At 36.4% G+C, this 27,732-nt stretch overlaps 16 protein-coding genes and 1 non-coding gene across 17 annotated transcripts; 7 read left to right on the forward strand and 10 right to left on the reverse strand.

Annotated features, from left to right (window-relative positions):
- On the forward strand, positions 1-348 carry NESG_00580 (uncharacterized protein; the record flags this gene model as incomplete). Its single annotated transcript, XM_053048230.1, has 1 exon — positions 1-348. A coding segment is annotated over one exon (348 nt), but the record flags the coding sequence as incomplete, so codon positions are not given.
- Positions 345-707, forward strand: NESG_00581 (uncharacterized protein; the record flags this gene model as incomplete). The annotated part of the gene is made up of 1 exon (XM_053048231.1): positions 345-707. The coding sequence occupies one exon, from the start codon at positions 345-347 to the stop codon at positions 705-707; it is 363 nt and encodes a 120-aa protein (XP_052904991.1).
- A 571-nt stretch (positions 708-1,278) lies between these two features.
- NESG_00582 (uncharacterized protein) lies at positions 1,279-1,698 on the forward strand (the record flags this gene model as incomplete). Its single annotated transcript, XM_053048232.1, has 1 exon — positions 1,279-1,698. One exon carries the CDS (start codon positions 1,279-1,281, stop codon positions 1,696-1,698), a length of 420 nt encoding a protein of 139 aa, XP_052904992.1.
- Positions 1,699-2,253: 555 nt separating this feature from the next.
- On the reverse strand, positions 2,254-3,504 carry NESG_00583 (uncharacterized protein; the record flags this gene model as incomplete). The annotated part of the gene is made up of 1 exon (XM_053048233.1): positions 2,254-3,504. The coding sequence occupies one exon, from the start codon at positions 3,502-3,504 to the stop codon at positions 2,254-2,256; it is 1,251 nt and encodes a 416-aa protein (XP_052904993.1).
- Positions 3,505-3,647: 143 nt separating this feature from the next.
- On the reverse strand, positions 3,648-3,968 carry NESG_00584 (uncharacterized protein; the record flags this gene model as incomplete). Its single annotated transcript, XM_053048234.1, has 1 exon — positions 3,648-3,968. The coding sequence occupies one exon, from the start codon at positions 3,966-3,968 to the stop codon at positions 3,648-3,650; it is 321 nt and encodes a 106-aa protein (XP_052904994.1).
- A 652-nt stretch (positions 3,969-4,620) lies between these two features.
- Positions 4,621-7,038, reverse strand: NESG_00585 (uncharacterized protein; the record flags this gene model as incomplete). The annotated part of the gene is made up of 1 exon (XM_053048235.1): positions 4,621-7,038. One exon carries the CDS (start codon positions 7,036-7,038, stop codon positions 4,621-4,623), a length of 2,418 nt encoding a protein of 805 aa, XP_052904995.1.
- A 37-nt stretch (positions 7,039-7,075) lies between these two features.
- On the reverse strand, positions 7,076-7,146 carry NESG_00586. Its single transcript has one exon. It is a non-coding gene; the product is annotated as a tRNA-Gly (tRNA).
- A 74-nt stretch (positions 7,147-7,220) lies between these two features.
- On the forward strand, positions 7,221-7,595 carry NESG_00587 (uncharacterized protein; the record flags this gene model as incomplete). The annotated part of the gene is made up of 1 exon (XM_053048236.1): positions 7,221-7,595. One exon carries the CDS (start codon positions 7,221-7,223, stop codon positions 7,593-7,595), a length of 375 nt encoding a protein of 124 aa, XP_052904996.1.
- Positions 7,596-8,172: 577 nt separating this feature from the next.
- NESG_00588 (uncharacterized protein) lies at positions 8,173-9,300 on the reverse strand (the record flags this gene model as incomplete). Its single annotated transcript, XM_053048237.1, has 1 exon — positions 8,173-9,300. The coding sequence occupies one exon, from the start codon at positions 9,298-9,300 to the stop codon at positions 8,173-8,175; it is 1,128 nt and encodes a 375-aa protein (XP_052904997.1).
- A 764-nt stretch (positions 9,301-10,064) lies between these two features.
- NESG_00589 (uncharacterized protein) lies at positions 10,065-11,357 on the reverse strand (the record flags this gene model as incomplete). The annotated part of the gene is made up of 1 exon (XM_053048238.1): positions 10,065-11,357. The coding sequence occupies one exon, from the start codon at positions 11,355-11,357 to the stop codon at positions 10,065-10,067; it is 1,293 nt and encodes a 430-aa protein (XP_052904998.1).
- A 413-nt stretch (positions 11,358-11,770) lies between these two features.
- NESG_00590 (uncharacterized protein) lies at positions 11,771-12,478 on the forward strand (the record flags this gene model as incomplete). The annotated part of the gene is made up of 1 exon (XM_053048239.1): positions 11,771-12,478. One exon carries the CDS (start codon positions 11,771-11,773, stop codon positions 12,476-12,478), a length of 708 nt encoding a protein of 235 aa, XP_052904999.1.
- Positions 12,479-13,092: 614 nt separating this feature from the next.
- Positions 13,093-18,612, reverse strand: NESG_00591 (uncharacterized protein; the record flags this gene model as incomplete). Its single annotated transcript, XM_053048240.1, has 1 exon — positions 13,093-18,612. The coding sequence occupies one exon, from the start codon at positions 18,610-18,612 to the stop codon at positions 13,093-13,095; it is 5,520 nt and encodes a 1,839-aa protein (XP_052905000.1).
- Positions 18,613-19,868: 1,256 nt separating this feature from the next.
- NESG_00592 (2,3-bisphosphoglycerate-independent phosphoglycerate mutase) lies at positions 19,869-21,440 on the reverse strand (the record flags this gene model as incomplete). The annotated part of the gene is made up of 1 exon (XM_053048241.1): positions 19,869-21,440. One exon carries the CDS (start codon positions 21,438-21,440, stop codon positions 19,869-19,871), a length of 1,572 nt encoding a protein of 523 aa, XP_052905001.1.
- A 33-nt stretch (positions 21,441-21,473) lies between these two features.
- On the forward strand, positions 21,474-22,616 carry NESG_00593 (uncharacterized protein; the record flags this gene model as incomplete). The annotated part of the gene is made up of 1 exon (XM_053048242.1): positions 21,474-22,616. The coding sequence occupies one exon, from the start codon at positions 21,474-21,476 to the stop codon at positions 22,614-22,616; it is 1,143 nt and encodes a 380-aa protein (XP_052905002.1).
- Positions 22,617-23,324: 708 nt separating this feature from the next.
- Positions 23,325-24,578, reverse strand: NESG_00594 (uncharacterized protein; the record flags this gene model as incomplete). The annotated part of the gene is made up of 1 exon (XM_053048243.1): positions 23,325-24,578. One exon carries the CDS (start codon positions 24,576-24,578, stop codon positions 23,325-23,327), a length of 1,254 nt encoding a protein of 417 aa, XP_052905003.1.
- A 761-nt stretch (positions 24,579-25,339) lies between these two features.
- Positions 25,340-26,278, forward strand: NESG_00595 (uncharacterized protein; the record flags this gene model as incomplete). Its single annotated transcript, XM_053048244.1, has 1 exon — positions 25,340-26,278. The coding sequence occupies one exon, from the start codon at positions 25,340-25,342 to the stop codon at positions 26,276-26,278; it is 939 nt and encodes a 312-aa protein (XP_052905004.1).
- A 682-nt stretch (positions 26,279-26,960) lies between these two features.
- Positions 26,961-27,689, reverse strand: NESG_00596 (translation initiation factor eIF-6; the record flags this gene model as incomplete). The annotated part of the gene is made up of 1 exon (XM_053048245.1): positions 26,961-27,689. The coding sequence occupies one exon, from the start codon at positions 27,687-27,689 to the stop codon at positions 26,961-26,963; it is 729 nt and encodes a 242-aa protein (XP_052905005.1).
- Positions 27,690-27,732: the final 43 nt, after the last annotated feature.

Below are 27,732 nucleotides of genomic sequence, written 5' to 3' on the forward strand. Positions count from 1 at the left end.
TATTCAGCAGCAGTAGTAAACCATCTAGTAGTAGTTCTAGCAATATTTTGTCTAGTAGTCTACCTAGTAGTCTATCTAGTAGTAGTAGTAAACCATCTAGTTCTAGCAGTAGTAAACCATCTAGTTCTAGCAGTAGTAAACCATCTAGTTCTAGCAGTAGTCTGTCTAGTAGTAAACCATCTAGTAGTAGTAGTTTATTCAGCAGTAGCCTGTCTAGCAGTGGCAGTAGAAGTATTTCTATTAGTAAACCATCTAGTTCTATTAGTAGTAGTAGTAAACCATCTAGTAGTCTATCTAGTAGTAGTCTATCTAGTAGTAGTAAACCATCTAGTTCTAGTATACATATGATGTATGATGAAATATATTCTGGTGACTCTGACTTGACTAAGATGTTTCCTTTGTTTGCTGCTAATCTGATTACTTCTGTTGCTTTGTGTGTTGCTTCTGTTAGTTCTATTGATTATTTGCTGTCTAAGTATATTCCTAGGTACTCTATGAGTATATTCCTTCTGGTGTGCTTGAGTGCATCTTTGCTTTCTATTGGGATTACAATGAGAAGGAGTCTTTTGGTCTCTAAGTCATCATCAAATCAGTCATTTTCTTATGGAGTGTCATTGTGTGCATTGATGGTATCTGCTTGCCTTGGGGTCAGTATAGCATCTGCATGGGTGTGCACTGTTCTTAAGATATTTGGCTTGCACAAATAAACACTTAGATTACACTTTCACTTTAACACTTTTTACTTCTCTCTTGTTTCTGTCTACTGATACATTCTTACTGGTGCATCCTTACTCGTGTATCTTGAATTTTTGTGTTTTAAACTTGACTAATCTGCATATTTAGACTACTCACATATTGGATTTTTATGGGATCTTTGTGGATTTTTGGTGGATTTCTGATGGTTTTCTTGTGAATTTGTGTTATATGGAGTGAATTTCTGATGGTTTTCTAATGAATTTCTTATGAATTTGAGTTATATGGGGTGTGTTTCTAATGAATTTCTTATGAATTCTTGTGTATTTCTAGTGAATTTCTTATGAATTTGAGTTATATAGGGTGAATTCCCTGAAGTCTTCTATTATAACTACTTACATATGAACCTTCATGAATCCGCCATGGCTAATCTACAATAAATATAAATATACGAGATTAAATAGGATAAATATGCATTTCTATTTGTCTTACAGTATACTGCACAGTATATTCCTGTTGTACTTTCATAAATTCATTTTGTCTTGTTCTGCCTGGGTATAAATCTCTTGCAAAAGTATTTTTATTATGGAGCAATTTGCAGTGGATGACCTTGTAATTAAGTTAATGGCAAAGAGGAAGGAGGTCATGCACACACTCTACACAGCATACAGCCAGAAAATAGAGAAGTTTCTGCTGGATAATCCAGGGATTGAAGCCATGACAATAGAAGGATACTTAAACAGAATAGAAGAGAAGAACAAAGAGAGAGAAGAATTACTGCAGAAGAACATGCCAGAGAAAGAAAGAAAAAGAAAACAAGAGATTGAGCAAGATAAAAGAAGAAAGTCAATGATAGTCACATTCGATGATATGTCATTTTCATTTGGAAAGGAAGAACTAGAACAACTCTCAGGGAAGGAAAAACCAGTCGATCCAGAAGTGAAGAATATTCTTGAGAAAATGAACAGTCTCTTCAAGCAACTAGGGAAGACAAAAGAAAAGTAGATAGATGGATAATAAAGATAAAGTAATCTCATGAATATAAATATATTATGATTAATATCACATGATTAGAGTACAAGAGTGCATTTATGTCTACAGTGGGAAATATGTCTAATAAAAAGACAAAAGAGACAGGCACCCACTCTTATTATAGTTTTAGACTACTGTCTAATATCTCCTTTTGGAAATATAAATAACGGAAATATTTATATTTTTATGGATATAGATTTATTCCGGGTTGTATGTTTATACTTTTATTCTGGGTTGTATGTTTATACTTTTGTTCTGGGTTGTATATTTATACTTTTATTCCGGGTTGTATGTTTATACTTTTATTTCAAGTTGAATTTATTCTAGGTTGAATTTCTGTTTATATTTGGGTTATATTTCTATATGAATTGATGCTTATATTTCTATTCTCATTATGGTTATACTTCTATTCTCTTTATTCTCCTTATATTCCGGGTTATATTTCTCTTTGTTCTAGCTATATACACTCCAATTTACAACATAACTGTCAAAAAGTATGAAAAATTGAATATAACCTGAATTTATTAGCTATGTGCTGAACTGGCACTGAGAAGAGCACAGAACCTTCTTTACAATCACTTGCCTTCCATCTAGGGAGGTCTGATTTTTCAGAAGAATTCTGGGTTCGTACGTAAACCATTTGTTGCACAAGTCGCAGACCTTCCCGTTTTTTGAGAAGACGCACTCCTTCTGGAGCCATGCCCCAGGGCCTGGCATAATGTACGCATTGCATAATTGGTTTAGTGTAGGACACTTTTGTGGTACAATAATCTGCTCTTTTTCATACGGATTTCCACTTGCCCGCAAGGTTGCCAGTGCAGGAAACAAAGTAAACAGCTTATAAGGAATATTTCTAAGACGATTTTCGCTTATATCTATTATCTCCAATGGATACGTTGTACAAGGGTGCACTTGCATGTCTAATTCCTGCAGTAGGTTGTTTTTTACATTAAGATATCGCAGTTTCTTTAAGGAGAATATAGATGCAGGTATGTGCTTTAGCTTGTTGTTGCTGAAATCAAGCTTCTCTACCTTCTCTAGCTTGCTGACCCAAGAACCAAGTTCTTCTAAGTTATTTCTATATACAGGTAGAATTGTGAGTCTTTTTAATGCACCAAGGTCTGGGAGTGTCTTCAAGGCATTGTTCCCTAGGCCAAGTTCCTGAAGAAGATGCAATTTTCCCATTTCTGCAGGAAGTTCCTTAATTTTGTTGTTGCTTAAATTCAACCACACAAGCCTGGATAGTTTGCATATTTCCTTAGGAACTGTCACAATATCGTTATTACTTAGATCTATCTTTGTGAGATTTTTCAGAAGAGAGATCTGTGGGGGGATTGCTTGCAGCTTATTACTGAAGAATCCAAACTTGCACAAAGATGTCATCCCGAATACGCACTCTGGGATTGTCTCAAATCTGTTCTCACTGAGACCCAGGCCTGCTACATTCTTTAGATTCCTTAGGCTGTCAGGCAAATCTCTTAGTCTGTTGCGTGTCAGATCTACCCAGGTCAGATTTGTTATCTCACCCATTTCTTCAGCCACAGACTCAATCCAGTTGTCATTTAGTGCTAGCCTTGTTAAACTTGTCATGTGCTTTATCTCACTGGGAATATTTCTAATTCTGTTGTTCGAGACTATAAGCCAATTTAATGTGGGTGAAGTGAATACTTCTTCTGGGATCCTTTGAAGACCTTTTTTACCTATATCCAGTGAGAGTACCTTTTGCTCTGTCTGTGTCTTATTAATATAGCTTACTTTACCTCCCATTTTTTGTATCATTCTGTCTGCTTAAATATTCAGGCGAAACCTAGTTTCATTGCCATGGTGATTCTAGTTTGGCAAAATAAATAGACAGAAACAGAGAAGTAAAGTGCTTTTATTTGTCAGCGCATGAGATATTTGGAGTGGTGCAATGGGTTTGTTTAGTTATCAAAAAGATCTGGGTATTTTCCCATTTCTTTTATTGCATTTCTGAATAGATTTTCATCGATTGGTGTTTTGAATGCACTGTGTCCAATTACTTTTATGGAATCTTTTGATGGAGCACCAAAAATTAGCACTTTCTCGCCTTCGTATTCAGAAAGATCGTGCTTCATGGGTTCGTCCTCTTGGGAAAAGGATAAAGATACTTTGTAGTCATCTGCTCCTTGTAGGAATATGTCTTCTTCCTCTACTAATATTTCCCCTAGCACAATAATCTCCTTCTTGTCTGTTGGCACGTCTTTTGCAAGTTCATAGTACATGAAGGAAAGAAAAAAAAGAGAAGATAAATGGGAATATTCCAAGGACGTATAAATAAATAGTAATATATGGCAGAAAATGAATATAATATTAGGCTATGCATAGTGTATATAAATATGTGGCTGTTCATTTTGTTGTATATATTGTGTGTATGTATTTATGTCGTTTTTTATTGGGTTTTTACTGGGTTTTTATTGGATTCAAGATAGTTTCTGCTAGAACTTGCTGTGATAATATGAAAGAGAGTTTGTTTAGGGGTGTATATTGGTATGTTTATGTGTATATTTGGTTAAATTTGAGTGTATATTGGTATATTTAGTCTAAGTTTTGGTTGTATATTTGGGTAAATTTGAATTATTTATTTTAAGAGTTTTAGGAGCCATTTATGTGAAGCTGTGCTTGCTGTTTATTTTCTGAATATTTTTGTCTCTGAGTCTCTGGATATTTTTCTCTTACTCTTTGAGTTTCTTTGCAGTGAAAATAGTCAATAATAGTCAATAATAGACTAATACATCTCCATAGTATGGATCAATAATAGGCCAAGATAGACTAATAATATAGACTAATATATCTTCATAATATAGGCTAATAACAGGCTAATAACGGGCCAAATTAAATTCACTCTGGATTGACCCTTTCTTTCTGTCTGTGTGTTTATTTTGGCTTGAAGACTGTGAGTAAATTTGAGCTAAACCGGTCATCATCCAGTAGCTGCAGCGTGGTGGCCCATCCTCCGCGTATTCGAAGTTCTTCACAGAATCCATCAGGGAGTTCATTTGAGTATTGTGCTGAGTTTATGCCTAGCTTGCTTGTCTCTCTTACAAGCATTGCTGTCACCTCCTCAGATAAGATGTACATCTCATTCTGTCTTTCATCTTCTTCTATCTTAATTCTCTTCAAGTTCATGAAGAAAGAGAAGATCTCCTGGGCATGTTCTGTGTTTGAGTGGAAGATAGACTGGACTGCATCAACTATACGTGGCTGCCTGTACTCAACTGAGATCCAGCACAAGAATGAAAGAAGACTTAAAATTCCCTTTATATTCAAAACTATCGTAGTACGTTGGTAGATTAAAACTAAAATAGCAGAGAATATAAGACGTATCTCTGTGTCTGGGTGCTGTCTTATGCCGCAGACTAATCTCTGCTTGAAAAAGAGCCAATCCACGCACTCAGGCAGTTCTGATGACTTGCAAGAGAGAATGTACTTGAAGACAGTTCTTTCCAACAGGGCTGATCTATTACCGCACTCCAAGAAGTCCATTTGCAGCATAAGAAGCAATGTACCCCCAAACTCAAAAAGTCTTCTCTCTTGCTCTGCCACATCCATGCTTATATTCCCTAGGATAGACCTATTCTCTTCTATTCTGGATAAGTCAATTGAGAAATCCTGTCCTTCTGTGATGCATATCTGTCTGGCTTCCAAATATGCCCTAGGGTACCCTCCTTCTTTGTACTCTTCTGGTGCACCCCACTGCATAACTGCACTGTACTGTGCTACAGTTATGATTCTTGCAATTCTGTAGAAGAGTGCTTCTGATATTCTCTCTGAGAGTTTCTTCAGGAGAGACAAAAATGACACTGGAATTTGTCCTCTGCTATATCCCTCTAAGTGCATCAGAATCAAGCAGACTGGTGTGTCTTCTGTCAGTTTTATTTCTTGTTTAGTGGCAGACCCAGGGGAGGTGATTTTCTTTATTAAATCGACAGTTGGTGAATGTTTTGAGCAAGAAAATACTTCTTCGTACGTACTTAACCCCAGTGCTACTAGGGCACTTGCGCATCCTGTGAGTTTTTCAATGTCTTCTGGTGATTTGTGCACCATGTGAAATATTTCTGCTATAATCTCTTGTTGCACCATGGTGTTTGAGGTTGTTTTTGCAAGTGAATCCAGTACTGCCTTAATCATGGTTACTTGTGCTGCATGGTCATCAATGAATATGGAGAGCAGCAAGGGAATAAATATTTCATTTTGAGAATTATTTCTTCTGCATATAAAACACTTCTCTCTACTACTCTGTGCATATTCTATTGCTTCTGCTGCCAGGGATGAAATAACTGAGATTGCTTCTTTTCTTACGTCTCTGTTTGTGTCTCTGATTCTTTCCAAAATTGCCTGTTGTATTTCCTTTAGGTCCCTTATGCCTTCATGTGCTGCTGTCTTTAGTATTTCTTGTCTTACTTGTGCTGATGTATCTTGTAGTCTATTTTTCCATATAGAGACAGCACTTTCCCGGATGACTGCACCAGATGCAGATGTATAGAAGGTGCTTTTTGACTTTCTGTAGAGAATCTTTGGTACCTGGCACCTGATCCATTGTGATCTGTCTTCAGCAAGTGTTTCCACGTACTTAAGAATTTCTTGTCTTACAGATGCTTCTTGCACGAATTTCAAGAACTCCTTTTTGTCTTTGCTGCTTTCTGTTGCTTGCTTTATGGCAGCCACTGTGACAACTTCTTTATTCAGGGAGTTAAATCTCTTAATTATCTCTATTTTTGATTTTTTCGTTGATAAAATTATCTCCTTAACGGCTGGCATAAATAGAAGAGGGTACTTTTCAATGAAAAACCCAAGAATTGAAGACCCTTCTGCCACTCTCTTCGCTATTTTTAATTTTATTTCTCTCCCTAGGTCTTCTTCTTTTTCTTCCACTATGGACTGAAGCATCTCTAGACTCCACTTCTGGGAAATATTCAGGAGGGAAAGTTCTGCTAGATTATTTATGGTTTTTACGTCTGTCAGCAGGCTCACCATCCTGTAACATGCTATAATCTCAAGGATCTTTTTGTCTTCTGCTTGTTTTGGTCCTCTGTGAATTATTTCTTTGAAGAGCTCTTTCACTTGCTCCAGCGTAAATGGATTATGGGGCGCACCAATCCTTAGTGTCTCTATCATGGAATACAAAAGATATGGGGATTTTCTTGTCTTTTCCGTCTTGCCTGCAATTGTGATTTTGTGGCCTAAATAGTCTATGTCTTCTTCTGGTGCCTCTTGCTTTATGGCTGACAGGATTTTGTACATTTCCTTTGGGGGCTGTGCTGCTGCTGTGCGGATTTTGTTTTCTGGTGTCATGGGCTTAAAAACTTCAAAAAATATGTAGGAAAAAAAGTGCGCTAACCGGGAATCGAACCCGGGTCTTAACCTTGGAAGGGTTGCGTTCTACCATTATACCATTAGCGCGCACACTATTTTGTGCGATGGGACGCTCTCTGGGGAGGGGCTAAAGTATTTAAGTCTTTTTCTATTTTGTTTTCATGCCACGGCCTGAACCAAAGAGCACTGCAAAGCCTGCAAATATGTTTGATGATAGAGTAGTACGCCTGACTAAAACCGTAAAGCCCCAGAGTGTTGCACGGCCAATTCCTGGGGTTTCGTCTTCTGTTCTTTACAACGAAGAGACTGGCGTGCTGAAAGTGATTAAGTTCCAAAGTGGATTTGGGAAGGCTGTAAGGAGTGCCCGTGAAAAAATGAAACTGTCCCAGAAGGATTTGGCTTCAAAGATCAGCAAGCCTGTCCATGCAATTACAGACATTGAGAAGGATGATGCTGTGTTTGACAAGCTGATTCTGCAGAGACTGGAGAAAGTGCTGGAGACTAAGTTTGAAGCACGCTTTTCGCAGGGAAAGTAGTTAAGAACTGCATATTCCTGCAAGGCAGCTGTATTCCTGCAGGGATTCTTGGTCTTAAGCAGTGCAGCCTCTGCTACTGACTATAAGATAGAATGAGTGCCTTGTAGAATTCTCTTTTAGGCAGAAACCCAAAGAGGTCTTTTCTGAAAAGAGTGTCTTAAGAGGGACTGCCTGCATGAATTCTTTGAGAAAGATTCAATGGCATAAATAATATCTAATAAACAGCTATTTAAATTATGTCTATTATAGGGTGTTTAATATGGCTATATTTTCTTGTGAATTTAGTCTGTGTGTTATAAATATTCTTTGTGCTATTATGTTTCTATGGAGACTGGCTTACTATGGAGTATTTTTGTGCATTTTTGGTGTATTTTTGAGGTATTTTTGGGTTATATATGAACCACTCTAGGATCATGTACATCTTTAGGGTGTTTATGCATTAGAGTCTTTCTTAAATGGTGTATCTTTACTGTGTAGGCATCCTTTGATGGTGCATTTAAAATATTCTATTTCTATTTCGCATATTTAAATTGTTTAAATGGGGAGTGAATTAGTTTAAAATGAATTTATTTGGATATTAACACTCTGGCTTTGTTATTCCTATACTCTCCAAAAAATCAGCAGGCCTTTGATTGGCTCCCTCTGCCACTGCATCTAAGATGTTTTTGAAGTGCTTTTTGACCTTTTTCTTCAGAGATACTTTTTCCTCTAGCTTCTTTTCAAGATTCTTTTTTTCTGCTGGGTCTATTACTCTATTGCTTCCTGCAAATTCAGCGATCCTTGCCTGCTTTATACTTAGCTCTTTGCAGATTGCCTCAAATTCCTGCTTCATGACCTCGTCAGCTGGGTACATAAGAAGCTCTCTTTTCTCCTTTCTCATTGCATTCACCACTGCCTCTATCTCCTCCTTTTGCGCCTTCACCTCTGCTAATTTTACGTCTAGCTCTGGTGTTTCCTCGTTGTTGTCCTCTTCTGAGTGCACTGGCAGATAGACTGCAGTTATGCCTGCTCTTTTCTCTACGATTTCCTTGTCCTGTATTAAGTTCAGAAGAAGTTTACGTATGGTGGTCTGTCCCATTGCAAATGGACCTGTTTGGAAGTTGTTGACTATCTCGACTGTATTCAGTGGCTCATTTCTCTCTCTTATAAATTTCTTTATTTCTGCCATGTTTCTGTCCAGCATCTCATCCTCCACTTTTATTCTCTTGGCTGTCTCTTTTTTAGCTGCTCCTTTCTTGACTGCTGGCTCTTTCTTGACTGGCTCTTTAACTGGCTCTTTCTTGACTGCTGCTTTCTTGACTGGAGTCTCCTTTGGCTCTTTTGGTGTTATTAGTGCAGCTACGCTCCTTCTTGTTGGTTTTTTATATTCAAAGTACTCGAGGTTCTCTGCATCGAATTCATCTTCAGAAGGCTGTGCATTGCTTTCTGGGGCTTTATTTTCCTCCTCGTCTTCCTCTTCTTCTGGTTGTTCTGGCTCTTCTTCTTGCGACAACTCAATCTCTTGATCTGTCTCTTCATTTGGCATCACCTCTGGCTCTGTCTCGCTCAGAATAAGCTCATCCTCTGTGCTGCTTAATATAATGCTATTCTGCATGTTTTCTTCCTCTTCAGAAAGAACAGGGCTTCTTGCTGGCCTTCCTCTTTTTCGGGGGGATGCCGAGCTGCTATTGCTGTCTGCCTTCTTTCTTTCTTGCGCTTTTCTCATAGCCATAAATATTTTAGTCTTTGAAAATATTATTTCTCCTAAGACGTGCTAGACTAATTTCTTGCTATATGAGCTTTTTTCGATTATATGGGAGAAGCACGGATACGTCTGGGTGCTACACTTTATTCTCTTCTGCATAAGAAGTGCCTGTGTTTTTTGTGCTCGTCTGCATTCTAATTTATCTATTCAAACATGGCTGAAATTGGCACTAATTGAATAATAGGCTCTTTATGGTATATGCACTGTTCTTTTATGCTTACTCTACCAGATTATACTTCGTATTGATATGTTTATTTTTGTGGTTTTCTGTTTTAAAATCCTGTCTTATTTCTTGCGATAAATTAATGTAAATATCTTTTCTGCACCTTCCTGTATTCTCAACTATTATATTTAAGTCTTTTGTGTCTGTCATTGAATATTCAGATGGTCTCTAATTTTTGTCATTTTCTGAATTTCCCATGCTCTTCTGTGCTTTTTGTTTTTATTTTAAAATAAACCCATACATAAAATAACTATAGTCATAGAAGTATGAACATGTTTAATTTCTCGTTTAAGAAAATCAGAAAAATATAAAATATGCACAGATAGAACTAGCCAATTAGCAGATTCAGTCCACAAAATCAATATATAGCCTTCTTTCCGTCTCCTGTATGTGCATTCTTCTCCTTCACATAAAGAGCATATGTCTATTTTAGGCAGCGCATATGCACGCGCATGCAAAAGCCAAAGAATTCGGGTTATGGGTAAAACATTTATTATGTAAACTATTTCCGAATATCAAGAATGATTGGTCGTGGGTCAGAGCTGCACACAAGCAACGTGTTGTTTTTTGGAGAAAACTCAATCTGATAGATTGCAGCCCCAATGTCAAACTCCTTCACCAGCTCGTTTGACCGAATGTCCCACAGTTTCACCACAGGATCAAGCCCACCTGATGCCAGAAGGGTCTCGTCCTTTGAAAAGTCTACTGTGTATATGGGCTTCTCGTGGCCTATCAGGAAATTCAGGGCTTCTGATCTTTCTGGCGACCAGAGCCCTATTGTAGCATCAAATGACCCAGAGGCAAATATGTTTGTTGCACTTGCAATGGAATACACCTCCTGCGTGTGTCCTGTCAAGACATTCAAAGGATCCTTTTCCTTGAACTTCCATATCTTCAGCTTTTTGTCGTCTGAGCACGAGATAATTCTCCCATGCATCTCTACCATGGAGTTTATTTCTCCATCATGCGCTGCCAGCTTGACTATTTGGTTTTCCTGGCTGTGCTGGTCTATGCACGCAAGTGTTCCATCTGCGCTGCACGTCATAACTCCCTGCTCCATTGACAGAATATCCATAATTGGTCCTTTGTGAAGTGGCCAGGTCTTTACATCTACAAGTGAATTATTCTCCACCTTCCATTTTTTACATAAGCCATCCCATCCTCCTGTCAGCAGCTCCTCACCCTTCAGCGAGACAGCAACAATCGGCCCCCTGTGGCCCTGCTGTGCCTTCCACTCTTTTCCATTTTTGCTCACAAAAAGCTCTCCATTATGCGTTGTCCCTACTACAGTCGTAGCCTTCTTTGTGCCCCCGAAAATAGAGTCTGACTCAATTGCTACCCCGGTTATACCGTGGGCATTGTTTTGGTTAATCCCTACCTTCCACTCTTTTCTTACATTCGGCATGGCCCACAGCCTCAGCAAACAATTCTGGCTGCCTGTCACCATTTCTCCATTCTGCGCCCATGCACACAGACTTACATCGCTTTCCTGAGACTCTAAGTACACAGGATGAATTTCTATTTCCTGATCTATGCACATGTGAGGCGATGATATGCTGTATTTTGATGTGCACTTTCGGATTCCAGTGGCCATATTTGAGTGTTTCTCAACATATTCCATTTCTATTCCTTTTATTATATAGTGCTTTAGTGCGTCTCTTTGAAGCTGCGGCACTGCGGGGTTGTCTTCTATCATGCTCTCGTGCCCAAATACATACGATGCATGGGAATATCCCTCTTCTATAAGATATCTATAGACCAGATAGTTCAGCTCTGTGCTTGTCAGTGTAATCATCGGAAAAAAATAGTAAGTCTTCCACTAAATATATTTCAATAATGGGTACGTTAAAAAGACCAAAACACACAGAAAAATACAACACAAAAAAACCCGAACCCAAAATACCCTCCGTACAGCCAAAATTACAACCCACAACAACCCCTCAGTAGATCACACAGAATCCCTTCAGACCTAATATTCAGAAACCTAGTTCACACAAATTCACTCACTCCCAGAATAAACACAAGCACTAAAAATACCTTCCCTAATATGTATATAACCCTGAATAACCCGAATAACTTTATTCTTAATATATTTTGTCATAGTATTCTAATAAAACACGAAAATAAAACAGCAATAAGACTGTATTAATATACGGAATATTCTTGTGAATAGAAAGTATAAGTTTGAAATTATAAAATTTATTTGTTATGAGAGCAGGCGATATACTTAGACTAGTTCCCATGGCTGAATTAGTCTTCTGCAATGAAGACTTTGAATACTACAATGAGATTACCTTCCGAGAATTATGCACTCAGGCCCTGCAAGCCATATATCTTCTGACTAGTGCGTATATGGTCTGGATATCTGTGTCTATTATCTGCAACACAAAGGCCCCTATTGTGGTTGTTCTAAGTGAAAGCATGTACCCTGGGTTTGACAGGGGAGATATTTTATTCTTGGCTAATGTAAGAAATAATTACTATGCTGGGGATATATGCGTATTTGAGCTGGCAAAGGATGAAATCCCTATTGTCCACAGAGTAATAGATAAGAGATATTCCATGAAGGAAGTTGTCCCAAAGGCAGAAAACAAAAAGGATCCAGTGCTTAATCACTTGCAGTACATGACAAAAGGAGATAACAACCATTCAAATGATACCTTCCTGTACCGGGAGAAGAACATTAATCTTATAAATACAAGTCACATGAGGAATATTGTATATGCAAGTTTCCCTTTATTAGGGATGGTGACTATTTGGGCTGGGTACTGGAAGTGGGTTAAGTATGCGGTTATTGGTATTCTTGCTATGGATGTTATGTTCACACGGGATAATACATTGAAAATAGCTAGGTTCAATGAGGCACAAGGGAAAGAAGAGGAAAAGGAAGAAGCAAAAAAGGAAAAGACCCAATAATTTGCATATAAATACTCAGAGACATACAAGGTGCTCTGTGTATCTGTAGATTCCATGGGACAGCAACAGACCTGAATGCTGCAATAAAGTTTCTCTTTAAGTTTTTGCACTTTCATTCATAGAGTCATAGAAGGATTTCTTTGTTTTTACAAGATACGTGCATAATTATCTAGTGATTGGCAGGCGTAAAGGGAGAAATATTTCAGTGAGAAAGATATTAGTATAAGATAGTCAGTAGATAGTATAAGATATTTATCAAGGGAGGTTTATTTTTGTCACTTAGATGTATTTATTTCTTGTGAAATATTTCTTATTCTTGGTGAATATATATGTTGGAAATATTTCGTATTCTTAGTCAGTATATTTAGTCATAGTGAACCTTTCCTATTCTTAGTCAATATATATGGTGAGTATATTTAGTCATAGTGAACCTTTTCATATTCTTACTGAACACACGCTATATTCTATTAATATTTCATAGAATTACATCTAGTATACGAAGAATATTTTATATATAACGACTATTTTGTGGTCTTAGAATAATTATATGTGGGGTTTACCATAGACTATATTATGGACCTGTGTCTTGAGTGAAATATTACTCTTTGGGCTTGTCAATTCTGAAAGTGTGATTTTCTGAACTCTTCTGAGTAAAATGGAAGAGGCTTCTCAGGGACTAAGACAGGATTGGTTTTGTGCTCATTGATATTTCTGTTCCATCCAACGGCTGTTAAAAACCTGGTTCTTTTCTGGGTTTTTGTAATTTTAACTGATTTCTGCGGGTGCAATGAGAAAGTTTCTCCAATTGAATCTACCACGCACATATTTCCTGTGCATATTCCTGTAGAAATATCAACAGAAACCACCATAATATGGTCTCCTGCTGTAAGTGACAGGCCGCTATATGTAAATTCAATCTCTGCTGAAAATACTGTTTTTGTTTGGATAATTGCCTCAATCCTGTAAGAGTCCATGGAAAGTGAAGAGATGTAGAAATTTCTGGAGATAAATAGTTGCCTTGGTGTAATAAATATGGAGACTTCTGGGTGTGCAGAATCACTGCATATAAGACCAATGACAGGAATCAGTGGATCTGAAATTTGAAGAAAAGTTCTTATCACATTCTTATCAATCTCAAACAAAAACGCATCTTCCAAAGAATTCACAGAAATCTCATGCGCACCTGAACTTGCGCCCATAGAAATTTCACCTTTCCCCAAGGGTGCACTATCAGCCAGCTGATATCTGTATCTCCAGTCTGTCATATTTGTCCAGTCCTTGCGCTCTGCTTGTTTTACGATAAAAGGGTGTCTTACGTCCACTCCAAAAACTATATTTTCGAATTCCTTCTGGATGGTCTCTGAGTCTACAAGTAATTCCCCTGTAACTCCACTTTCCTGGCCTAATTTCCTGCATATATCCATGGTAAGCCTATTCTCCAATTCAATCCACTCTTCATCTGACCTTTTTTCGTGCAGTAAATTAACTGACTTTTCTGCACAAAGTAAAGAGTGCCTAAGAATAAGCGCAGTCCTAAAGAAATACGTATAAGATGAAAGAGTACCCGTATACGCAGCATATACATTCTCTAATGAGACAGGTATTTTTGTCATTTCAATCACTAAATTGCACGGTATGAATACGCAAATAATCCCTGACTTAGAAAGAAGAGAGTGCGTCTTAGGAAGTGAAAATGCATACTGAATCCTGTTGCAACTGATAATTTCATCAAGAGACTTAAGGATCTGCACTAATTTTGTCTCTCGCTTGAATTTGCTGCGATATACCTGTCCTGTGTGCACATTAAGACAGACTACTTCAGTTTCAGACAGTTGTAAAAAAACGGTTTTATCAGAATACCTGAACAAAGACCTAGGATTAAATAAAGAGGTTTCTGCTGCAGTATTAGAGTACCCAACAAGCCTAGATGCTCTGTTCTTTAAGACCTGCAAGGCACTTAAGTTCAACAGAGACTGACACAGTGATTTGCTAATTAAATCAGAGACTTCTATGACTGATGGGTCAGTGGCTTCTACAGAGTATTCACACCTTAGTAGATCTACTAGGACAATGCACCCAAATGGAGTGTGAGAATATTTTGAAGCAGACTCAGACATATACTGGACATATTCCTTGCACTCTGACTGTACAGGGACTGAGTCAATATCACTCCATCTGAGCCTAAGTGCTACCCAGGCAGAATTAAGCACCTTGTCCCTGATTTCGAATGAAATGCAAGGGAGAATATTTTCACTAAGTGATGTCTCTGAATTTATAACTGAAATTTCCGTTATATTATGCTTAAGGATTGCTCCTTCCAAGATACTGATTATTTGCAGGACTATTTGCTTGTGTATTTCCTGCCATAAATTGCTACTGAATAATTTCTCATAGCTTAGTCTAAGTGAAGAGAATTTTCCATGCATGGGAATCAGTGTCTCTGGGATGGGCGTATTGTGTCCCACGTTTATTTTGCTGCGGTTTATAATGGGACTCCACCAGAGCATAAACATTTTATTTGGGAGCCTGGCTGTTTCGCCTATCTGCGCCTTTGTCCTTTGTGCTGTAGAAGTATTCGTCTGTGTGTGGCATATAATTTGCTGCACAATAAGTGGGTCTTTATTTTCATCTTCTACAGTTAAATTTGTCTCTTGTGTGTTCCATGCTTGTCTGACAGTCCTGTATAAAGTGGCGTGATATTTTTGTGATTTTTCTGGTGAAGAGACAAATTTAACTGTAGAAGATTTCAATGAAAATCCATTTGTACTGTGTAGTAATGCATTATATCTTGTCCATATGACCCAGTATCCATCGTGCACCTCGTTTGTCCATCTTTTTATTCCGGATGAATTATAATTTCGAAGTCTCCATCCTGTCTCACACCTGTGCATCTTTGATTTATGCATGAAAGCATGCACCCGTGGTATACCTGCGTGTTTTATCTGAATTCCTTCATTTTTCAGGTCATTAAATAACGTATTTACTGAATCCATTATATTTTCAGGTTTTCCGTTATTTAAAACTCCAAGTATTCTGCTGTACAGTGACTGCGAGAGTTCTATTTCATCTGACCACGTGGATATGCTCTTAATAAGAACAAGATGAGAAATGAAGCCAAGACCACCCACATCCTTTCCTGAGTAGAACATCACATTAGGGAACCTTTTTTTCATCTGCGTATTCACTGTCGACATAATTCTTCTTTTAATCTTTTCCTCAAAGGCTTCAATTACCTGAAAAAAGTCCGTTGTAAGAGTCTCTCGGAAAAACAAAATATTCTGAGTCACCAGGCGGTTCCACCTGTCTACTGCAATTGCAAAAGAGCTTCCTGCTGTGTCATAGTATATCTTCCTGGCGCACAACTGAAACTGATTTAGTGCTTGCTGTGATGCCTGAATTGAAGCAGATTCGTGTGACAGGCGTATGTCAAAGTCACCAGCAGAGAGTACAACAGGGAATGCATCTATTAGGGTAGAGGAGAGTGCAGACCCGAATATATTCTGTATATAACTTCCTGCAGTATCTTGTGATTTTTTTAAATAGGAAAAACCCGTTGGAAACTGATTTGTCTCTCCATTCACTGCAGAGAATTCTTTCAGAATGCTTTCTTGTGGATCTAAATCATTTATAATACAAGGCACAGAGAGACCCTTCAGCCATTTCATTTTTAAAAGTTCAATTGAGAATAGATCTTTTGTATGTAGAATGTACATGGTACTGCTGCATCTAAAGTACTTAAGTACTGCACTTTCTGCTTCTTCTAATAGAAGTACATCAATTCTTTGCAAAATAATTTCACTCACAACCGAATGAAATTCCAGTCCCTTTGATAGACCAATCCTTTGCATCGATGAAATATCCTTATACACAAGCGTACATGCACTCTGTGCTACAATATATTCAGATATGGTTTTGTCGCATATTTCATTAAGAAGAATCATAAGAGAGTCTCTGTCTATTTCATTCACCAGATTCACCAAATTCACAGAGGAAAAGTACACTTCAGAAGGACATGCTCCAGGGACTATTTCTTGGTCATGTCTTTCTTTTGTTATTCTTTGCATCTCTTTTGCATATTTCATAAGGGTGACAGGCAATGGTTCATCATCAAGTGGTAGTGTTTTTTGTGCAATTCCTGAGATATGTATATGGTAAGATATAAGGTGCTCTAAATATGCATCTACTACTCTTTCTTCAATTGAGTATTTTTTGGTTATATCTTGTCCGTACTCTAACAGTATTTTTACTGTCTCTTTTTTTTTTGAAATTCTTTTTGTCACCCAGGCGAGTGTCTTAGGTAAATCTACTAGAGAATTTCTCAGAAATTCTACTTCTTTTTTTTCTTCTTGTTTTAGGTGTCTTTTGTATGTACTGGCTAGCTTATTCAAGGAAACTTCTAAAATATCATATAAAGTGTCTTTCTTGTAGGTTTCTAATGCAAGAAGATCTTTGTTCTGATCGAAGGAAATCCGTTGTAAATCTATTGGTTGTTTTTTCTCACCTGAAAACTCTTTTTCCAAGCATATTCTTTGGGTTCTTTTATTCAGAAGCATTGCAGCCCTGAGCATCCTTGATTTTATCTTTCTAATTTCCTTTTTATTTGATATCTTGCATTGTACGTACTTGTTCCATTGTTCTATTGTTTCTTTACACCAGAAATTACCTTTTTCTTCTATCTTTGATATAAGTATTTCATGAAGTCCTTTTATGCTTTGGTGTTCTTTTAGTGGAAAGTACCTTTTGTCTGCTTCTTTTCTTATGTACTCCTCATAAGAATCTTCTCTTTTCCATTGCTTCCATGCGGATTTCATTATATTCTTAAGGACCTGCTGATTTATCTGCTGTAGATCGACTATTCCTGAGATTGCATCTAGAATATCTTCTTTAAACTGGATATCTTCTGCTGACTTGACTCTTTGCTTTGTTATTTTTTTCTGTCTTTTTCTTCTGCCTTCTCGTCTTCTGACTACATAATCTGCCAGTCGACTTGAAAACAAAGGAGCACTCCCCAGAAGAAAAAGTGTCCATATACGCCATGTCTCACACCACATCAAGTCATAAGGTACTTTTGTCTTTTCTTTCTGCAAGCTAAGAATTCTTGCTATTTTTGACATCTCAGAAATCTGCTTAATTGTAGAGTACTTGTATCTGTATATGGCTGTATTTACGCCTATCTGAGTGAATTCCTGGAATAAATACTCCAGTGACTGGTGCAAGGTAATTTCCTTTGAGTTTTTTTTCTCAATAATCCAAACTATTCTGGAAAGCAGTTTGAAAAGTTCTTGTACAATGTGAAAGGTCTGTCCCATGCGACTTTTCTTTTTCTCCTTTGTAGTAAGAACCCTTCTCCTTTCAAGTGCATAATTATCAGAAATATTTAAGTACTTGATTTTTCTTTCGGTTATAACGTAATTAAGTATATTTCTTCCATGGTGCACGTACAGCCTAGCAAACTTACTCCATTCCATTGTGCTTTCAAACTCTTTTTTCGGGGATTTATAAGGACTTTTACTGGATATTCCTGGATTATTCTGTTTTTTCCCATGGGATCTCTTTCTTTTTGTCTTTTCCCTTCTCTGTGTTCTCTCTAATATGACACTATTACTCTCTCTAGACATAACCCTTCTTTCATCGCATTCTTCAGAAATAATTTCATGGGAACCTGCAAATGGAGAAACTATGTCCTTAGAGAAGTCACGTGCTCTGTTATAAAGAAGAGGGAACAGTCTCTCCTTATTTATTTTTCTGGATATTTTCATCTGAGGATATTTTTCTCTTAGTCTCTTATACTCGTGAATTGTATAATTACTTCTTTTAACACTGTATATAAGACCAGACACAATCCCATCTAAGATATATAGCCATTTACACTTATAATTTAGACTATCTTCACTGTTTTTGCTTTTGCATCCTAAAATTATCCCATCTGTATTGTATGCGCATGTGACAGTCTTTTCAGTTTCCCATGGCATGGGAATTGACTGGATTAATGTTGCGATGATTTTCGGGGAAATAACCAGACCATCCAACAAGGCATTCGGGTTCCTTCTGGGTGGGTCTGTAAGCATCTTCTCCAAATATACGCCAGGAAGAGGGACTATCCCATGAAATACATCTTCATTTGTGTCTTTCATTGTAAAAATTTAAATAAACCAATTCCTGTTATATTTAGTCAGCATGCTACCCTACAGTGTATTCAAATCTACTGAAAAATACTCCAGACTAAATACACTGTGAATACTAAGGTGGATTCGGGTTATTCGGGTTAATTTTTGGGAAATCTTTTGGGTTATTGACATTCCCAAATAGGGGAGAAATTTCAGCCAAGAAATATTAGTCTAAGGTAGATAGTAGATAGTAGATGTCAAATGAGTTTTATTTATCACATACTTGAATATCTAGGATTACTAGGATTTCTTTTGTATTTCTGTTGAATATATTTCTTACTGCTGTCATATTGCTGCTTCTATTAATATTCTCTTACAATTAGTAGGTAGTCTTCTAGTATACGAAGAATATTCCGGAAAGTGAAATATAATCAATGGACTCATTGAGTCCCAGAATAATGAGAGATTTTACCACAGTCATTCTAATTTCAGGTTATTTTCAGGTTATATACACATAAAGTACACACAAAATACACACAAAAACAACAAGTTTCCAGTGATATAACCCGAATAAAGAATATGTCATTTTTGTTGTAGTTCTATCCACACGCTATAATCCTTCTATATTTATAATAATTTATGACAATTTATGATATAATATGCTTATTCTTAGTCTAATCTGTATCTGTACACTTTTTATTTTCGAATATTTTTAAAGAATAAGTCTCCCTGAGTATATATTCTTTGAAGGGTTTTATTTAAGCAAAAATAATAAGAGCAGATTGATATGTAAAGAATTCATTAAGATGCAAATATTAAGAACATAGTAAAGCCACACATCATTATTACCTGGGTATACGAGTCAATTAATTTCACTCTGGAATATTCTTCGTATACTAGAATACTACATTGCATGAAAATATTAATAGAAGGCAGTACATGGCAACACTAGTACAAAAAACCACAGTCATCAAAGATATTCCAGTATATAATATAACTCGAGATATCTTAACAAATATCTACTATTTGTTTATATACTACTATCTACTATCTGTTTATAGACTACTATCTACTATCTTTTTACAGATCCAAAATAATCTATCTATGAATATATCTATGAATATACCATTATAGTGCAAATACTAACGTAAATTATATCCATATTATAATATACTAATATATTCAGTAATAATTGGTAATAATTAATATATTCTAACAGGTATTTTTCACATAATAATTAATATGGTATATTCTAACGTATTTTCATATAAAGTACTTTAAATTTATTCCATGGTACAGTTAGGCAGTAATGATGTACCTGTCATTTCCTTTGGAATATTCTGCTGCATAAGATCAAGAATGGTAGGGGCTACATCACAAAGAGCTCTGTCCTTGGTGGGTGCAAAGTCAAATTGACCATTTCCCTGAGACAATTCATCCTTGTAGTCTGTACTTCTGATGATTATAACGGGTACTCTGTTTGTTGTATGTGACTTAACTGTGCCCTTTGCGTCTTTCATTATTTCTGCATTCCCATGGTCTGCTGTAATCACAAGATTGTACCCGTGCTGCTTTGCTGCACAGTAGATTCTGTATACTTCATTATCAACAAACTTAACTGCATCCATTGTGGCTTCAAGGGAACCCGTGTGCCCAACCATATCACAATTCGCTAGATTTGCAAGAATAAAGTCATCTCCACTTGCAATACTACTGCAAACAGACTCTGCAACTGCAGCTGCCATCATCTCTGGTGCTGCATCAAAGGTGTGCACCTTTTGGCTCTGGTGAATAATTCTTTTTTCATGCTCCCTGCAGACATCTTTCCCACCATCAAAGAAAAATGTCACGTGAGCTTGCTTTTCACTCTCTGCAATGCGTGTTTGCTGCAGACCTAAAGACTCAATTACATCACCTAGTGCATTATTAACGGAAGGCCTTTCAAATAGAACTTTTTCAGTTTTTTGCTCATTGCATACTCTTGTCATAGTATACACATTCCCATAACTATTTAGTCTATTGTATATTTGCTTGATCCTGTCAATCCGGAAGTTAGTCAGGACTACAGTGTCACCCTCTTGTATTCCATGGGAAGAACAAAATGGCACAATAAATTCATCTGTGATACCAGAAGAATAAGAAGAATTAACGTGTCTTTTTATGTTCTCTAGGCACTCTCTTCTGGAGAGACTTTCAGTTTTCATCTTTTCAGGTAGTTCGTTTTTTCTGTTTGTGATTGCAGAAAGTGCTTCCTCCGTGCGCTCTTCCCTTCTGTCACGGTCCATACTGTAGAATCTGCCAGAAACAGAAACAACCAAAACATTCTCAGGGACACTTTCCATCAACAGATCCAAATATTTCAGGTACTCAGAAGGACGCGTATCCCGGCCATCTGATATTGTGTGAATATATACAAAATCACAGAACTCTGCAACTAAAATTGCCATATCCCGGATATCCATCCAGTGGCCATGTATGCCTCCGTCTGACAAAATCCCAAGTATGTGAATTTGAGGCAGTCTAGTACCACTTAGGAACAATTTCTCAGCTAAAGACAAAGGATCACTAGAGAGTGTCTGTCTAATTCTTACACTATCTTGTTGTACAATTCTACCAGAGCCTATTGTTAAATGCCCTACCTCAGAATTTCCCATAGACTCATCTGATAAAAGACCCACATATCTCCCATGCGCATACAACAAGGCACTATAGTACGTCTTACACAAAGATTCCATATACTTTGGTCTCCCTAAAATAATCCCATCTTTTATTTCTGGGTTTATTTCTTCATTGTATCCCCATCCATCCAGTACCACTAGACAGCACTTCTTCTCATTTATTTTAATCTTCTGCATTTAATTAAGTGCTAATGAAAATATTTGTATTAAATGTTGGTTATAAACCTAGCACCAATTGATCAGTCAGGACGTAGTCTGGCCATAGCCCAGTATCTTAAGAAAAACAGTCACTCAGTTACGCTTGTATCATATAAAGGGGCCAGGGATTATTCTGGCCGAGTAGAAGACAAGTTGAATATTTCTTATATCCGGAATATTCCGACTAGAAATAAGCCCATCCTTGTGAGACAGATACTTATTCTGATTAAGTTCGTATATATATCAATTATGAGCATGGTTCACTTGTATAAATACAGGCTTAATTTGCATACGCATGGCTTGAAGGAGTGCCTGACTAATTGCAAGTTCTATAACAAAGGGGGCACTGTGATATTTGTTGTACCACCAACTCTAACTGTCATATTTCCATTAATATTCTCAAAAATACTGGGAATTAGAGTGATCATAGATTGGCACAGAATATCCGTTGGGTTCATGGAAATATTTGACAGGCAGATTGCCAGGTGCGCAGAGAACATAACAGTCACATACGACATGCAGAAGTACTTTATTTCTCACAGAATTAAAAAACCCTTTCTTCTGACGGATATTCGCCTAAGGAAGGCACTCACTAAGAAGGAAGAGACAAAAGACAGAAAAGTCTGTAAGAAGAAGTTCTTTGCATATTTATCAGAGAAGTATACGGAGTACAAGGAGAAGCTAGATTCAATAAAAATAGGTCAGCAGATTGGAATATGCAGCACAAGCTGCTCACAGGAAGAGAATATTGAAGGATTTTTGGAAGAGTTGAATACACTTAATATACCACAAGGGGGTGTACTATTTATAACGACAAAAGAGAAAATAGAATGCAAAAATAAAACACTGCAAGTGATTCAGGTATTCCTGGATTATAATGATTATTTAGATCTCCTGGCAGTTGCAGACTTCGGAATATCCACTCATGTCTGCAGACTTGATTTTCCGTTGAAAATAGTAGATTACATGGATAGTGGTCTAAAGGTACTGGCTCACAGTAGTACACCCAGCATAGGAAACAAGAAAGACCACAGCAGAATAATCAGATATACAAATAATATGAATATGAGAAGGTGCCTGGCCAGGTTATTCTCACAGAACAAAGGAACCATGCGAATTGAAACAAACAAAATAGAAGAAGAGAGTAAAGGGTAAGACAAATATACTGCAGTAGTACAAATTAGTCTAAATAATCATAATAAAGCGTATGTAATAGAGTATTCTTAATATTCAGAAGAAAGAGTACTGCAGTAGTACAAATTAGTCTATTTTTAATGGAAATATATTTAGAAGATGGAAAGAAGACTCTAAAGACAACAGATCCATAGATCCTGGGTAGTAGGAATATGTGATTTATCTATATTTCTGCTGGAAATTAGTCTAGTAGAGTGAATTATAAGTATATTTTATTCTGTATATGTTTATATGCACTGTATATATGTCCTTTTTACTTCATGTTTATTCTCTTCTACTGTTCTACTGTTCTACTGTAGTGCTTTAAATTCTTCTATTTCTGAAATTATTTCTGTTGTACTAACACTCTTGTAGTAGAAGAATAAAGAAGTATTTAGTCTATTACAGTACGTATTTAGTCTACTTCGGGTTATATTTAGTCTATTACAGTATGAATGTGCATTAAAATAAGTCAATATAGAATATTAAAGGACAATGAAATTTATTCATGATTCATGCAAGAGAACAAGTATATATGCTAGGGTTAATGTGCTTGTATATTTACATATTTTTGGTCTAGCATATTTTACTTCGTATTTCGTACCCATAGAGTATTTTCGTACCCATAGAGTATTTCTGTACCCATGGAGTACTTCAGATGGACTTATTAATACTCTTACTGCAGTTAGACTAAATAGACTTATTACATTTAGGATTACTTCCATTTAAATCATCAGATAATTCACCACTGCCTGCATCATCACTTGTATTATTTCCATTCTTACCAAGAGAGAGTTCTTTATTATCCATTTCACGGAAAATCAATGAATCACTAGATTTATCTGGACTCATAAACTCAATTAGTCCTTTCCTTTGCTTTGCTCGAATACTAAATGGTGATTCTTTATGGATAATTAATGAAGAACTACTGCTATCATCTCTTTGATAAAATCTTCCTTTTACATGTAACAAAGGCTTTCTTCTGGTATTTTTGTCTTTCTTGGTTCTGTCTGCATTATCATTTGGATTCTGTTCATTTTCATCAGGTGATGGACTCTCAATACTAGGCAATTCATCCAGAAGCAGTGAAGTACTAGACCTATCATCTTCCTTGTTGCGATTTGTTCTTAAGGGTATATATTCCACATGGTTTGATCTGTAGACTCCCTCACTACTATAACTCGGTTCAAATAGTCCTTCATTACTATTATGATTCTGTTCAAAGAATTCCCTTACTCCTTTGTTTATTCCTTTGATTATTGGGTATTTTAATCTTTCACATACAATATTGACTATTTTATCGATTAGATTATCACTTATCTTTATAGATTCATTAGTCTCAGGGTCATTTAGTTCTTTTTCTTCATTTTTCTTATCAATTTCATCTTCTTCCAAGAAGTTCTTTCTGACTTTCCACTTTAAAAGGGCATCTTCTTCATCTGCAAGTTCAGGATGTTCATGCTGCCACTTCAAGAAGTCATTTTGTTCTTGTTCTGATAAGAGGTATTTAGCTTGCTGTAATAAGGCATTTCTCTCCTGGACTGAAATGGCATTTTCAGCTCGCCTGAATAGAGACTCTTTAGTGATATTTTCACTTATACTCGGAATATTTTCACTTCCATTGAATACTTGGAAATCTCCTATTGGCTCTGGTGTAGTACTATGGATTGGACTGGAATTTGCTTCATTGAGATTATTTATGGAAGATGCAAGAACCCCTACTAAGGGTATATATGAGACTGTCTTAGTGTATCTGACTAGATTTGCAGCTATCACGCATATGGAAGAGATTAGAGTACTCTTAAAGGCAAATGATCCTAATATAAATCCTGCTATACTGTAGTATATTATGCTAATATCATGTGCCATTATGCAGTAGAGTATAATTGTATGAAGTACAATAAGAAATGACTTTATGGATAGTTCTTTCTTTGAGGCTTTCATGATACTTTTGCAAATAATTCAGATTTATATAGGAATAAGAGCGGGAAAGATCCCGCCTTTTCCAAAAAATATCTAATCATTTTTTGTCACTTCTGCTTTAAACCATGGAAGTGATAATAAAAGTGAAGATGCAAGATGGAACTAATAATAGATCTATGTGCTAGTAATACATGGTAATAAGCAGGTCTAATTCATGTGATACTTTAATATGGCATATTCTAACGGAAAATACCAAGAATAAAAATGTCTCACTAGCATATTAATAGTTCACAGTAGTAATACTAGACTAATTAATTAATGAGTAGATAAGGGATAATGGCTACCCTACTAATATATCTGACTAATTAACCAGTGACTAATTAATGACTAACTAGTGACTAAATAACTAAGAAATATTCACTAAAAATATTCACTAAAAATAATTAACCACTGAATAACTACTGACTAACGATTAAATAAGCACTAAATATTCACTAAATATTCACTGACTAATGACTACTAAATAATTAATGACTAATGACTACCCTACTAAATATTTACTGACTAAATATTTACTGACTAACGATTAAATAACTACTAAATATTCACTAACTAACGATTAAATAACCACTGACTAATGGCTACCCTACTAAATAATTAATGACTACTAAATATTCACTGTCTAAATACCCCACTATATCCTCTATATACTAAATATACTATATACTCACTATATACTAATTAATTCGCTGCATATAAAAATAATTAATTATTTTCCTACCATGCAAACAAAAGAAGTACCGCACTTGCAAATATCCACAGAGCACTCGTATATACATATAATAAGTGCTATAATTAACGTAAAAATAGATATATTAAATGATGATACAATCTTAACAGATGAAGGCAAGAAAATAAAAGGACCTGCCAGGTGCATCTCGCACTTACTCAGAAATACAGACGTAGATGAACAGACACTCACTAGCATCTCAAATGTAATTTCATTAAGACCACAGCAGATGCTGGCTTATGTAGCAGCAGGACCAGCAGAAAGAATAGATAATTTATTGGCAGTTGCAAAGATAAGAAAGTGGTTATTTGAAGGACAAATTACAAATAAAGTATCTGACCATTTAATTAACAAATTAATAGAGATACATGACAGGTACCAAGATATATATGTAAAATATACTAATGAACTGTATATACATAAGGACTTAGTCAGGCCCATTGCAGAATTCTACAAGATAGTCATTCTATCAGGGAGGATAGACTCTATTATGGACCATCCTGAGGCAGACACACTTTTCATTGAAAATGTAGACTTTAAGAATGAGAAAAGGACTGTAGTCAGTGGGTTGAAGGGTAAATTTGAGAAGAGTAAATTATTAGGGGCCTGCTGCTTGTTTGCCGTTAATTTAAAGTCAGTTTCCTTCAAGGGCACAAAATCCTTTGGGATGATATTATTTGGGAAGGGAGAAGGAAGTGGGTCTGTCATATTCACAGGCAGCAATGGGAGTAGACTAGGTCTATTAAAGTATCCTTTGTGCAAGTTGGTGCCATTTGATATTTCAGTTGGAGATGCATCCAAGAGGTCTCTAGAGGTATTCTTCCAGGGTCTGAATATACGGGGGAGTCAGTTGCTGTATAATGGCCTGGAGACAGAAATAGATGGGGAGACAGTGACTGTCCAGGATGTGGAGAATGGGATTGTCTCATAGACTGTTTATTGTGGGGTGCATAAGGCAGTCTGTAGTGGGTTATAACAGTATTTAGTCAGTCAGTAGTGGGCTATTAGGTTATAGCGGGATTTAGTCAGCTACAACGGTATTTAGTCAATTATTTGACAGTTATAATAGTATTTAGTCAGTTATTAGTCATTTATAACAGTATTTTGTCAGTTATTTATCTTAAAAATGACCATATATATCTGCACTTAGCCAATTACAACAATATTTAGTCTATATACTCATATATAACCGTATTAAATAAATATTTAGTTTAATAATGCGAAGTGTTTAAGACCAGACTATTTAACAAAGCAAGAAGATACAACAAGATATAACACGAACAAAATCTATCATCTGATTTATTTAATCACCATACCGTATATATCCACTTATAATGGATATAACCAGATATAACCAGAATATTAGTCATTTTTGGCTTCATAAAATCACTTATAACAGTATATTAGTCACTTATAACACATATTAACCATTTATAACATATATACCCATAAACTAACAGTATTTATAACGTATATTAGTCACTTATAACAGTATTTATAACGTATATACCCATAAACTAACAGTACTTAGACCATAAATATAACGTATATACCCATAAACTGACAATATTTAACTATATATCCTGTAATAACCTCTGTGTATTAAATAATAATCATATCTGCAATGCATCAATCCATGCCCTCTTCTCATCATCCCCTAGCACTGCATTTGGTGCTGTCTTGAATAACCCATCAATTACAACAATCTCTGTGCTTGTTGTTTTCGAGCCAACAAAGCACGCGAAGTCATTGATCACCAAGCCAGACCCTATTACATCTGAGCCTTTGTTCACTGTCCCGGGTACTACCCTTACATTCAAAAGATCTGATAATTCTGCAACTTCCTCAGCGGATGTCTTAGAGCTAACCAGCATAGCCGTATTATTCATAGCTGCATACGAGCCTACTAAGCCATTCTCAGCTAAAGCATACTTAAATACATCTACGCCTAATACGTCTGTAATCATATCCACAGTCTCAGAAGAAACATCAGGATGCACTAGTGCACTGTTGTCGTTGCAGACAATAATATTTCCTAGGGCATTAAGACGCTCTTCAATACGCCTGACCCTAATGTAATTAGGAAGGGAATTTCTTAAGTGCTGTAGTTCTTGGTCTGTTGTACTGGAAGAGACAAGCAGACCCTTTGAATTTCCTACTGTCTGTGTGCCTGCCATTCTTATGCCATTAATTGTCGTTTGTATAACGGGAATATTTAAGACTTCTTCAAATGCAGATACAAAATTAGTGTTATCTGTGGCTGCCACTAAAGCATACATATTTGTCATCCTTACGAATGCGCCTATTTCTTGGGAGCTCTCAAAGCTTATTCTTTGACTCATAAAAAATTTGCAAATCTGCGTATTTATTTAGTCTTATACTGTT

This window comes from Nematocida ausubeli, assembly GCF_000738915.1.
Source record: "Nematocida ausubeli strain ERTm6 chromosome Unknown supercont2.2, whole genome shotgun sequence".
NCBI classification, from domain to species: domain Eukaryota; kingdom Fungi; phylum Microsporidia; genus Nematocida; species Nematocida ausubeli.